This window comes from Xiphophorus couchianus, chromosome 10 (genome assembly GCF_001444195.1).
Source record: "Xiphophorus couchianus chromosome 10, X_couchianus-1.0, whole genome shotgun sequence".
Lineage (NCBI taxonomy): Eukaryota > Metazoa > Chordata > Actinopteri > Cyprinodontiformes > Poeciliidae > Xiphophorus > Xiphophorus couchianus.
Window position 1 is genome coordinate 5,777,008 of NC_040237.1, and position 12,962 is coordinate 5,789,969.

At 37.4% G+C, this 12,962-nt stretch overlaps 1 protein-coding gene across 3 annotated transcripts in view; it reads right to left on the reverse strand.

Moving 5' to 3' along the window:
• mta3 (metastasis associated 1 family, member 3) overlaps positions 1 to 12,962 on the reverse strand; it is a 38,689-nt gene that overhangs the window by 9,056 nt on the left and 16,671 nt on the right. For 2 of the 3 annotated variants that reach the window (XM_028029793.1, XM_028029791.1), the window contains 6 exons: positions 12,783 to 12,940; positions 9,710 to 9,932; positions 6,372 to 6,464; positions 6,095 to 6,256; positions 5,020 to 5,051; positions 4,820 to 4,938 (listed from right to left, as the gene is read on the reverse strand). In XM_028029793.1, the coding sequence (XP_027885594.1) occupies positions 4,820 to 4,938; positions 5,020 to 5,051; positions 6,095 to 6,256; positions 6,372 to 6,464; positions 9,710 to 9,932; positions 12,783 to 12,940 (787 nt within the window). Of the gene's footprint in view, positions 1 to 4,809; positions 4,939 to 5,019; positions 5,052 to 6,094; positions 6,257 to 6,371; positions 6,465 to 9,709; positions 9,933 to 12,782; positions 12,941 to 12,962 lie in introns of all 3 variants that reach the window. The other variant, XM_028029794.1, reaches the window with a different exon arrangement.

The following is a 12,962-nucleotide window of genomic DNA, read 5'->3' on the forward strand; positions in this document are numbered from 1 at the left end:
TTTCCAGCCTGCTGAGAAACCAAGAAGCTCTTAGCAGCCCACAGCGACCTGCTGCACCAAACCCAGGAAGACCGAGGGACACAGCTAGCCGCAGAGCTAATGGGATTCGATTGGACACAAATGCAAAGTACAGGTGATAACTTATGGTTATCCTGCAGGTCATTTTAGATTTAAGGCTCTTTAAATCTTCATATTTTCTTCCCTCAGTTGGGAAACAGTCCTGCTGCTGACACAACAACCACATTAAATTACCAGACAGCAGCATTTCCAAGTGGAGCTAGCGTGTGTCTGAATATGCATGCAACATCCATGGATCTCCACGCAGATCCTTCAAGTGCACTACAACCGCAGATTGATGATCGTGGTTCTTTCTTTGCCTCCTCGTGTTTCCTGCTTTGCATCTAAATAACCTGCGTCGATTGAGGGGTTGGGTTGCATTTTAGAGTTGCGTTCAGTCGAAAAGGAGGAGCGAGGATTTATCTTGTTTGGTTGAGTTTCGCTAAAGCGGGATTCTAAACATAAAGAAGATGCATTAAAAAGACAATAATAGGAAATCAGAAGCATAATCTCAGTTGAGATTAAGTTACAATTCTTTGGTGAACATCTCCTGTGCGAAATATTTTACACATAGTTGTGTTTTATCAGAATTTTATGCAACAAAAAGTAGCGTTAAATATTAATAAAGTGGAAGAAAAATAAAACATTCTTTTGTCTTTGTTTTACACATAAGATCCAAAAAGTTTTTCATTCACGTTCAGATATCTCAGGAAGCGATTTTGTAGAAACACTGGTGCATTTTCATTTGGGTTAACATTAAAGTCAAACTCAGACGACTCGATGAAACATTCTTGCCACAGTTTCTTAATCAGGACTTTGACTAGGTCATTCTAACACATGACTATGCTTTGATATATATACATATACATTTTATTTTTTGAAAAAACATAAAAAATGATGCATTATTTTTCTTCCATTTGACAATTATGCATGAAAAAAGGCCAGGCATGCTGCAGGTGTAGCAACCAATTTTTGTGGCAAAACCAATGAGAGCAGCATCAGATATATTTTTATTTTTTTAATGAATGCATGTTTTCAGACATTACACTGCAAAAACACAAAGTCTAACTAAGCATTATTTGCCTTGCTCCTAGTGCAAATGTCTTATTACACTTGAAACTAATTTAAAAATAACTTTTCGGCAAGATATAGGAGCTTGTTTAAGTCAGTAATTCCTTAATGTTGATTGAAAAAGTACTGACAGGAAACAATTATAACTTATAATACAAGAAAACAGCAGATGATTTCACTTATAACTAGTACTTTTTGGAAAAATGTTGAAAGGTTACGTCTTTGTAAGTTTTGTCTTACTAAAGTGTACTAAGATTCTGAAAGTTATTGTTTATTTCTTTGAAAACATTCTTATTGGTTAGAGATCATATTAAACCTGTCATCCATCAGTTCTTATTAATCTATATGATTAGATTATGAATATTCTGGAATTTGCATGAGTGAATAAATTTGTTCTTAGCGAATAAAGAACCAAAACTGGCTCCAGCTCAGGCGCCACATCCTTGTAAATCCGACCTTATGCACAACTTTGTGTTGCTCTACCTCATAAAATCCCAATAAAATACATTTAAATTTGTGGTTTTACCAAGACAAAAAGCAGAAAAGTTGAGGCTGTCTGAAAGCATTGTTATGGCATTTTACATATTCCCAACATGGATCAATAAACATCACATAAATAGATTTTTATCTGTGTGGACTGAACTGAGTGAGTGAGTGTGTTCTTGCATATCAAAGTCTAACTCAATCACTTTTCATTTAAGAGGATCTACCAGGATATAAAGAGGAAATCGACTGTGTATTTTAACTACGTGTCATAAAAAGTCATTTTTTTTCTGCATCACAGAAGGAGTTACGCCATTAGCTTTCTGGTTCTACATTCTGATTTTCGTCCAGTTAAATTGCTTTACAATGTTTTTCACACAGCTTTGTTTCTGAAAGCACAATGTCTTCCCCTTCACTGCGTAAATGGGAAAAATCTCCCATCGTTTCTCTCCTCACCGCGACACAGTGTGTTCTTCATCACGCCGAGAGAACAGAAAAGAGAGAGAGAGAGAGAGAGAGAGCAGCTTCCACTCATCCTTCATCAGCATCAGACCAGATCTTTTATTCAGGAAGGCATTAATTGTTACACTGCGAGGCTGAATGACAGGCTAATATAACGAGCTTTACAGGCTCTGAGATCGATGCCGACTCTGTCACACACCAGCGCACAGCACAGTGAGTGAGTGATGCATGTGAGTGCAGCCACGGTTAATGCGGTAATGATATTTCCACGCAGGGCCGCGGCCGGTGCCTGGCTCCCTCTGCACTCAGTTAGCTGCTCTAATTTTAGCCAAGGTGGTCCGAGGGCAGGCGGCTGCGGGGGCCGGGTGCCGTGGCTCATTTAGATGTTCCCCTTAATGGGGGAACATCTTTCTTTGGCACATACAGGAGCTGAAAACTTTGATTAGTTGAAGCCATCCACACACAGGACAGATGGGGTGTGTGTGCGTTTGTTTCTGTGTGTGCAGGGGTGGGCGTGCGTGGGTGGGTGTGTGTGTGTGTGTGTGAAGAAAGTAGAAAAGTATATTTCTTCAAACTTCAGATTCAGTTTCAATCAACCCTTCATCAGTCTGTAAATTTTCCTAATAATGATCATAATAACAATGACAACAACTACACTAACAATAACTTATTATTATTATTATTATTATTATTATTATTATTATTATTATTATTATTATTATTATTATTAGGAGTAGTAGTAGTAATATTATATAATATAGAAAAAAGGACATTAAAAAGTCAAAAAACACTTTTTAAAACTGTTATCAAAAAAGTCTTAACATCCAATAATGACAAAAGAAAAATTCAAAAATAATAAAATAACAAATTCAGTCCAACAATAATAATTACCACTATTTTTTATATTTTTTTTTAGTATTTGTTTTTCTTTGCTTTTTTAAACTGGTGTCATGAAGTGTTAACATCCAAAAATGACCCAAAAAAAAAGACAAAAATGCAGAAAATAATAAAAAAGCAAATTTGTGTCCAGGAATTTCACCGCTCACTCCAAAAACAAAATCTCACCAAGTACATCAAAATTAACTCACAAGTAACTTTTCAGCAAGAAACAGGAGCTTCTTCTAAGTCAATCTTTTCTTAATATTGATGAAAAAATAATAGTTATAATGAAATGTTCTGCCTCTGGCAGATTATTTCATTGACTTTCACTAAAATCCCAGAAATTGAACTCTTAACATGTCATGAAAGCAATCTTCAGTCAGAGGCCTCTTCAGAATTGTTGCAACAATAATAATTACCACTATTTTTTTTTTTTTTTTTTAGTATTTTTTTTCTTTGCTTTTTTAAACTGGTGTCATGAAGTGTTAACATCCAAAAATGACAAACAAAAAAAAAAGACAAAAATGCAGAAAAATAAACAAATATAACAAATTTTATTTATTTTGTACCTATTTTTGTAACCTTCTTTAACAATGTGATGATTTAGGAAAATAAATATCCACTTGTGTGTTTATGCAACTCTTGTTTTTATACAACTTGGAAAAGCCGGGGAAGCACCAAAAGCTAAAAATTGCATAGCAGTTTATAAATTTATTGCCTTCATAGAAAACAGAAAAGACTCGTTACCCAGCCTCCACTTTCTTTCTTTCTTTCTTGGTTTCCTTTTTGAATTATCATTAACTCTGCTGAGAGCTCATGCTTATTGCTGGTTCACCCAGACTTGGTTCAGTTTGATAAATCAGAATCATCCTTTGTGGCCTGCATGGGGTCTTTTACGCTGCGCCAAAACGCATCGAGCTGCTCTGGACTAAAAGCTAATGTCACACCCTCACGATGACGAGCGGCTGCTCAGCAGCTGAAACGATGTTGATGCATCACAAGCTGCGCTAATGGCATGAAATGGTGCTCATTTTCATTCTCCTAAGTGGCTGAAGTGGACATTTTGAGGGCAGAAGAAAGTGGAAAGTGATCGAATGACATCAGTGGCAGAAATCCATTGGGTAAACACGTCCATCCTTCACCACAGTCTTGTGAAAGAGAGACGCTGAGGAGATCACGAGATTAAAAATTAAGCCTTTTGTTCTGGACTCTGAAATTGTCTAGGTAGGATCTAGAGAGTCAAAACCGGTTCCGGGAAGGTTTTATGCACATTAGAGGAATGGGGGAAAAAAAAGAGAAAATTGTGATACAAAGTAAAAAATGTGTTGATCCCACCTGACCTTGCTGAAAATAAAATGATGCGACTCACCAGCTGTTTCTGCAAACTTACATGACTGACGAGCATCTCCCCAGATATGATGTCAGGAGATGCAAGTCCTGAAGAAACATCTCCAGTTTCCTGTTGATGATGTTTTTTTACAAGTGTTTTTTTTTTTCTCCTTAAGGTTTAGTTAGCATGATGACCTTTACGACCCTCTCTGGTGACACCGAGCAGCCAAACATTTTGTTTCTTGATTAAACCAAATGTAGAAGCTTAGATTTTTTTTGGTGCCGATAAAAAGTATTCAACCCTTGGATGTTTTATTCTACTTATTTATTTTCTAAATCAATCACGATCAACAAAATGTGTCTATTTTGCCAAAAAAAAAAGAAAAGAAGATAAAACATCCAAAGAAGTAAAGATTTTATGAGCAGTGGGTCCGCACAGAGGTATCTGTTGTGAAAATGGGCTTTACAAGGTGAGAAATGCAAAAACACACACAGAATAATGACAATCATGTGTCATTAAAGGGTCACCTTTGCTTACCTGGTCTCCCGGGTAACGAGGAAGAAGCTGTCATCGGGAGCATCGATCCAGTTGGGGCGTCTCTTGCGAATCATTACTCCTCCTCTGGTGTTTCCGCTGCTGCTGCTGCGGCCGTTGTGCTGCAGGAAAAGGGATTTACAAAAGTTTTATTACGACAAACAGCGATGGAGATGCGAAGGAAAAACAAGACGTTCACTTACGATGAGAGGTCCTCCTGTTGAGCCGGGGTTCTCTGCAAAATAAATGGTGGCACAAGAGTAAATATATATACATACATGCACAGTTGAAACCAGATGTTTACATAAAAAGACACAAACATTTTTCTCTCACAGCCTGGAGTTAAATCAGGCCAAACTTTTCTCGTTTTAGCTTTAGGTAGAATTAGCAAAAATTATTTCTATATGCTAAATGCCAGAAAACTTGATGGGAATATACAATTCTGAGACTACTGCACTGAACCCCTTTGGTTATTCCACCAATTATTGATTTCTGAACTCTTCTTGAGTGAAAACATTAGTATTGTGGTTTCTAAATGAATATTAACTTGTTTTCTTTGCATTTTTTGAGGTCTGAAACCACTGCGTCTTTCTGGTTATTTTGACCATTTCTCATTGTCTGCCAATAAATACTAAACTTTTGCTTGGAATTTCAGAGACATGTTGTCAGTAGTTCATAGAATAAAAGAACAATGTTCATTTTACTCAAACATATACCTATAAAACGTAAAACCAGAGAAACTGATCATTTAAAGTGGCCTCTTAATTTTTTCCAGAGCCATATATATATGTAAGCTTGTATGTGAAAGTTTTGTTGTGTGTGAATTCGAGAAAATGACAAAAAAAAAATCATTTGTGCACCAAGTTCTTAATCTGACAAAAACGCACCAATTAAGTCCTTAAGGTTCAAAGTTTAAGTTTCTAAACACACATGTACAAGGAAAACTCAATTGTGAATCATTTTTTTAGATGAATTTATCCATCTTTCTCCTTTAAGCTGCCATTAAACACTACCTTTTTAAATTCAGGCAAAAAACAAAACATTTAACTTGAATAAAATCTATCAGATTACTGAACTAAGAGTCAATGGTTGAATGGTTTTTGCTAGAATTAGCTGAGATGGCTCCGCTTTGACCAGTTTAGTAGCAAAAGTTAATTTAATTAATTTTTATAAACCATTAAGAGAGGGTTTCTCCCCTTCCATCTTCTACGTTTTTGAAATTATCTCAGATATCCTGATTTGAAAAAAAAAACAACAAAACAAACTCCTCCCATGTACCTGAACGCCTCTCTGGGTCAGCCCTGCTGTGGTGGTGGTAGCTGCGTTTTCCCAGCATGCCGTGGGGTCCGTGCGGGAGAGAGGAGAGGAGGCGGCGAGGCGGAGGCGTCTGCAGGCCTGGGGTGCGGTGGGAGCGAGGGGCGTGGGCCATGGGCCGGGACTCTGGAAGAGACACCACACACTGGAGCTGCATGAACTGGCTCGTTCACACCGCCTGAATAATTGATGCTCAGACGCAGTTCGGACGGAGTTCGGGTGTATCTTACTGAGCGTTTACCTAGAAACTGCAGGACACTGGTCAGAGTGCTCCTTTGGGCCGCTCTGGTTTTGGGTAGCCGGGTCCCCTGCCCTTCTGACACCCTTAACATGTCTAAACCAAACACACACACACACACACATATATCTATATATGTACACACAGATCTTTGTATCGATTCCCTCTAATTAATTAGGCGTATTTACGATGGATGAGCGTGAAAAACCAAAACTGAGATGTGGATCCATGCATACATGCACACTCAGAAAGAAATGCCTTGCAAGACATGTAGATGAAAAGGTGAGGGAATCACAAAAGGTGCTGGATGTGCATGAGAGTGCATGCATGGGGGAGGATGGCTGGTGTGTGTTCCTGTAACTGCTGATGGACACGAAACAGACACATGAAGCACAAGGACTCGGAGGAAATGCTTTCAGGACTGACTTTTATTGCAGATGTATCCCTCACATTCACACAGTTAATGAAAGGAAAACCAAAAGAGGAAGAAAATGAGCGGAGAAGAGAGGAAGACGGCAAAATTATGTCTCCAGGATTTACAAGACAGACGAGGCTTCAGGATGGTTTCAAATGAATATTGCATGATCTGGACAGAGGACATGAGAAGGCGGTCCGTCCTACGGTGGGTGAGATGGTGATGCAGCAAACACTTCATGTGCCCTGCAGAAGTATTCATACCCCTGTAATATTTTCACATCACAACCACAGGTTTTTATTTTACTGGGATTTTATGCGAGACTAACAAAGCAGTGAAAGGAAAATGGATTAGTATATAGAAATATAGAATTCAGTATTAGTAAACAAGAGTTACTGTATGTCTGTGTTACTTAAGCTCAAGTTTAAATCCAGTTGTTCAGTGAAGGTCTCAGATGTTTGATAGACATTAGTAAACTACACTGCAAAAGTATTTTTGGTCTAGTTTCTAGGTCAAATATTTTATTACACTTGAAATAAGACAAACTACTGTAAAAGTAACTTTAAGCAAGATACAGAGATTTGTTTTAAGCAAATAATTCCTTAATATTGATGAAGTACTTGTTCTATTGGCAGATAAATGTCCAATATTATAAGTAATTACAACATGGATTATTATTTAACTGTTTAACTACTTGTTGCCAATGGAACAAGTACTTTTTTCATCAATGTTAAGGAATTATTTACTTAAAACAAGCCTTTATATCTTGTTCAAAGTTACTTTTAGGTTAGTTTTGGCTTATTTCAAGTTTGAACTAGAGACTAGACCAAAAATACTTTGTAAGATTTTGTGTTTTTGCAGTGTAAGAAGCACAGTACACTGAAAAAAAGAGAATGGAGCACTAAAATTAAAAAGCTGTGCTAACTGGTCACAAGTAATTGAATGAAGTTTGGCGAACTTAATTTATTTACATTTGTTTAACTTGACAATAAAATAAATAAATTAACTTGGGTAAACTTAATTTGATTCCTTGTAACCTATTAACACAATATATTTAAGTTGGATCACTTGTTCTGTTTTTTTCAGTGTAGATGGGTCAGAATAAAAACTGATTTCCTTTTTCCCAGAAAGTCAGGTCGACTCCTCCAGGGGAGAAACTCAGGCTATGTTCACACTGCAGATGCTTCAATTTGATTTATTTGTTTTTTTCTGAAATTAAATTTTAAAGTTTTTTTTTTTGCATGGTCGCTCACATTACTTTAAAATGTTGCCTATATCTGACTTCAGTGTGAACTGTTTGTGGTTTCAAACTGACCCGCATGCGCAAAAGAACAACGACGACGTCTTAAACGCTATGGAAGTAGATTAGAGCCACCAAAAAATTTTATTCTCTTTGTCTCCCTCAGAAATTTGGCTTTAATGTCAAAATTCTAATTCTGTATCAATCTGTGTAAAAACACAAATAAATAACTAAACATTCTTGTGTGTTTGTCTGTGACAGCGTATTAGGACCATAAAAAAATAAGGGGTAAATTTCCACACACACACAAAAAAATTATATCTCAGAAATTTTCAAGAAAAAAAGGGGAAATTTCTGATCTTCAAAAGTTGAAAACTGCTATATAAAACGCAAGCATTAAAATTATTCTCAGAAATCTGCTAGAAAAAAAAACTTGAAACTCAAGATTTCCTTGATTTTTCAAGAACATTTTTGAGATTAATCCAAATATTTCTACACCAGTGTTATGTCAGTCATGTTGAAAACCTACGTTTATCCACAGTAAGTAACTGTGCTGGTGGTGCATAAAGAAACATTTCTGATTCTGAGATTAAAGTCAGAATTTTGAGAAAAACAAACAAAATCTGAATTCTGAGGGAGAAAAAAAAAAAAGCAAATTCTGAAATTAAAATCAAATTCTTTTTTTATGACCCTAACCTTTATCCGTAACACTCTTTGGTCCAGAAAACATTTATAAAGTGTCTATTCAATGGAGGCTGGTGAATGTTTCAGCAGGTGATGAGAAGAAATTTCACAAATAAAGAGTAAAATTCTATGTTCTGGTATTTTCTTTGAGTTGACCCATCTCTCTGAAGGCGCATGGGAGTGTTGGGTTGAGCTACCTGTAGAGCCATCCTACAGCAAGAGTAAAAAGTAAAAACAACAGACTGATAAATGAGGTAGATTACCAAAAACAACTTCAGATAAAATCTAGATTAGACTGATGGTGATTGTGCTTGAATTGTAACAGGAATGTGAAACAGAACCAGAGGTATGAATACTCAAGAGTCCGTCCAATCACAGTTCATCTTTTCCGATACAAATAAAAACACACAGTCATGAGAAAGGAGGAGATGCATGAGCAAAAGAAACAAAATGGTGGAGCTGAGGTTCAGTATTTACAGCCAACATTTACGTTTGAGTCATGACAGCACATATGGCGCCATGCAAAATAGAGCTTCTTACTAAAATACATTTTCTCTACATGTAACTCCTGTAAAGATACGGCTCAGACAACAACACGACCCCTGATGGAAGTTATCATAACATTGTTACTTATATGAAGATTCTCTGTTGTGTTCATCATGTGCAGGTGTGAGTGCGTAAAATGAATATTTTAACCACTAGATCTGAATTAAAAGATTAAAACAACAGAAAATGAACAACAACAACAAAAAAAAACGAATGAAAAGATGATCAAAACTCAGTTATGAGGACAGGCAGTCTTTATTGGAAACGGGGGGTGGGAGAATACAAAAACAAAATAATAATAACAATAATAATAAAAACAGAATGAGACAAACGAGGGCAGCGATGGTGGTCGATGGTGGGGAGGTTGGGGTGAGGAGAGAAGAGGAAGGGTGGTGTGTGTGTATGTGTGTGTGTGGGTATGTGGCAGAAGTTAGGAGGAATTGAAAGAGCTCTTACACTCCGCCTTTATGGCCCCACAGTTAATGGGGACAAACGGCCGGCGCGCAGCGCGGCGCAGCCTGATGATGTCCCGGCACATGTGCCGAGCCAGTTTGGTGAGGCGGGTGGCCTGCAGCAGGAAGGCCTGCTTGGTCTTCATGGAGGACTTGGGACTGCCGCTGTTCCTCATCGGTACCATGTGGTTGGACTGGCGGGGGACGTGACTCCTGGAGCGGGACTCCTGGACGGACAGAGGAGGAAAGAAACGGTCAGGCCGCCATTTTGTCACCTCAAACTGTACTAAAGTCTGTGGTGAGCAGGTCAGAAGGCTTCAAAATTACGGAAAAAAGTCTTACAGACTAGGATTAAAATAAATTAAGTTGGTTTTATTAGTGATTTTCTTTTACAGAAACACTGATTCCTGGGCTCCCACATATTTTTCACGCCATTTTTCCCAGACTCAGATTTAGTACAGACATATGGATGGATGGAAAGAATGATGGATGGATAGGTGGGCGTCGATAAATAAACACATTGATGGACAAATTAATGGACAAATAAAAATAGAGCGAAGCATGAATAAATGGCAAGAAGGATGGATTGATGATGAAGAAGAGACTGACAGAAGTACGTAGAGAAACTGAACTGATAAATTGTTTAACATATGGATGGATAGATGGATTAATGGATGAATTACAGAGGTATGAACGAATGGAGGGATGGACAAATGGAAGGATGACAGTAGGACAAATGGATGACAGAAGGACAGATGGATGGATGGATGGCAGAAGGACGGATGAATGGATGACAGAAGGACAGATGGATGGATGGCAGAGGGATAATGGATGGATGGATGACAGAGGGAGGGATGGATGGATGGATGACAAAAGGACGGATGGATAAATAGACAGATGGATGACAGTGGGATGGATGGATGGATGGGTGAATGAATGGATGGATCCATGGATGACATATGAAAACATTTCTATGCACCAGAATTAAAACAGTTGCTTCTTCTTGTTTGTTTTTTTTTAGAAATGCAGCTCTTTATCACTTTAATCCAACAGGGAATAAGGACTCAATCAATCCAGATTATTCCAGATTGAAGTCTGTGTTGGAACGCTGTAATTTAATCTGCCACTGGAAGCTGTGAAGCTCTTAAAAAAACCAACTCTGAGCATCAGAAACAACGATAATGTTGTTCCATCAGAACTAAAACAATCACATCCATTACAACCAGGGCTCCCAGTATGCCACAGCGCTAACTAATACCATTAATACCACTGGTTTTGAATACAAACTTATCTCACATTATGTTGACCTTCATTTAGTTTATGTAAATGAAGCTGCAGTCCTCGTCTGAGAGGCTATTTTCTTTGTTACAAATGGTCAGCTTCCTCCATTATAAAGGCCTTGAGAAACCGTGTGAACCTATTAGCATCCAATATGTGAAACTCACTACAATATGCTGCTAGCTCGCTGAATAATTGATGCTAACTGGAGATTTCACTGTATCGGCACATTTTACACATTTACAACTGAATGATTTCTGCTTATTCTACATGGATTAAAATCTTTTCGCTTTGCTCCAATTCTTCATGTAATGTTTTTTATTACAAATGGCCACTACTTTGATTTTTAAAGCTCATTTTGTTGATCTAGGACATTTTGGGTCTGGTTGTGTCAGAATGCAGGGTTTCCCCCCAGTGTTTTATAAGCCTGGCGGGTCACCAGGCTTTACTTGTGCCTCCATCAGGCTAAGCATTGCTTATTTATTTAAATCTTTTTTAAATGTTTGGATTTTTAAGACTATACTTAGCGTTCAGGTGTTAATCTTCCAATAACACACAATAATTAAGTGATATTTTCAAATTTCCTGTGAACTTCAAACATTTAACTCAAAAATGCGACAGGCTGCTGGATGAATGACTGCCGAGTGCCCAACCCCGGGGCTTAGCAAGTTTTCTGGGGGAAACGTTGGAATGTATAACATAAAAACACCTTTAGCTGTAAAAGCTGTAAAATTTTAATAAATAGCACTGTCTTCAAGATGCGTTTGATAAATACATCTTAAAATTAAATAATAATGAACATTGTTTTTGTCATTTTTTTGTAGTCAAAATGACTGATTTTGTGGTGCTAAATTAGAAATACTTGCAAGAAATTTTGCTATATTTGAGCTTATATATGACGGTAAAGGTGACTTTCAGTTACTTGCTGTATCGATTATTCATATTTGACAGGAAGTAAAGGTGAGTATGAAATACTGCCACCTGCAGGTGGGAGTTAGCAGTCACTTAAACTTGATGTTTTTAACTGCCGTTTTGGAAAATTTATAATAGGGCAAAAATGACTAATTGAATTAATAGTGATTAATCGATTATTAAAACAATCGTCAACTAATCATGTAATCAATTAATCGTTAACTGGAGTATGGAGTCTAAAAAAAAAGGTCATTTGATGAAAGAAAGAAATTCAGAGCAGTAATTAAGCCAAAACTGTAAAAAAGATATTAACATTTTGCACTCAAGACAAAAACACTTTTGTCTGTTAATTTATTTTAGCAAAAATTACTGAAGTGGCAAAACTTTAGCTTCCTGCAGTGTGAATTTCATAATTAGGAAAGCTATCAATTTAGCATTTTAGGCTCTAAATATGTATTTTGTCATTTAAAATTGTGTTATCTATTTGCATCTTTTAATACATATTGTATAAAAAAATGGCTTAAATTAAAGAGCTGCAGAATGTGCCATCTATTTTATCAAATTGATCATCAGAATAATCAATAATTACTAAACTACTAATATAAATAATAATAATAACTATTACTTATTTCAAACGTTAGTTACAGACCAATTTGCAATGAACTTACATTTATGTATCAGCTTGAAAAAATGCGAGGGTCTGCTGTTTGTGAGAATCATCACAATCTCAATCGATTTTCTGTAACTTAGCAGAAAACCAATAAAAACTGCTTTGATTTGCTTCCTTTTATGCCTCCCTCTGGAGTCTTGAGGGCCACGTGAAATGATTTGGCGGGCCAGATGTGGCCCGCTGGCCTCCAGTTTGTTACACAAGGTCTTGAACTTACATTGCTTGCAGGAGTGGGGGAGGTCCTCTCCTCTGGGGCCTCGGCTCTGCTCGGCATCTTCAGACCGCCGTACTTCTTCCAGTACATCCAGCAGGAAACGCACAGGCGGCACTGCATGTTGGGAGGCCCCCAGGAGTACCACTGGGCCGACTGCATGGCTGCTCAACGCACAAAACACAA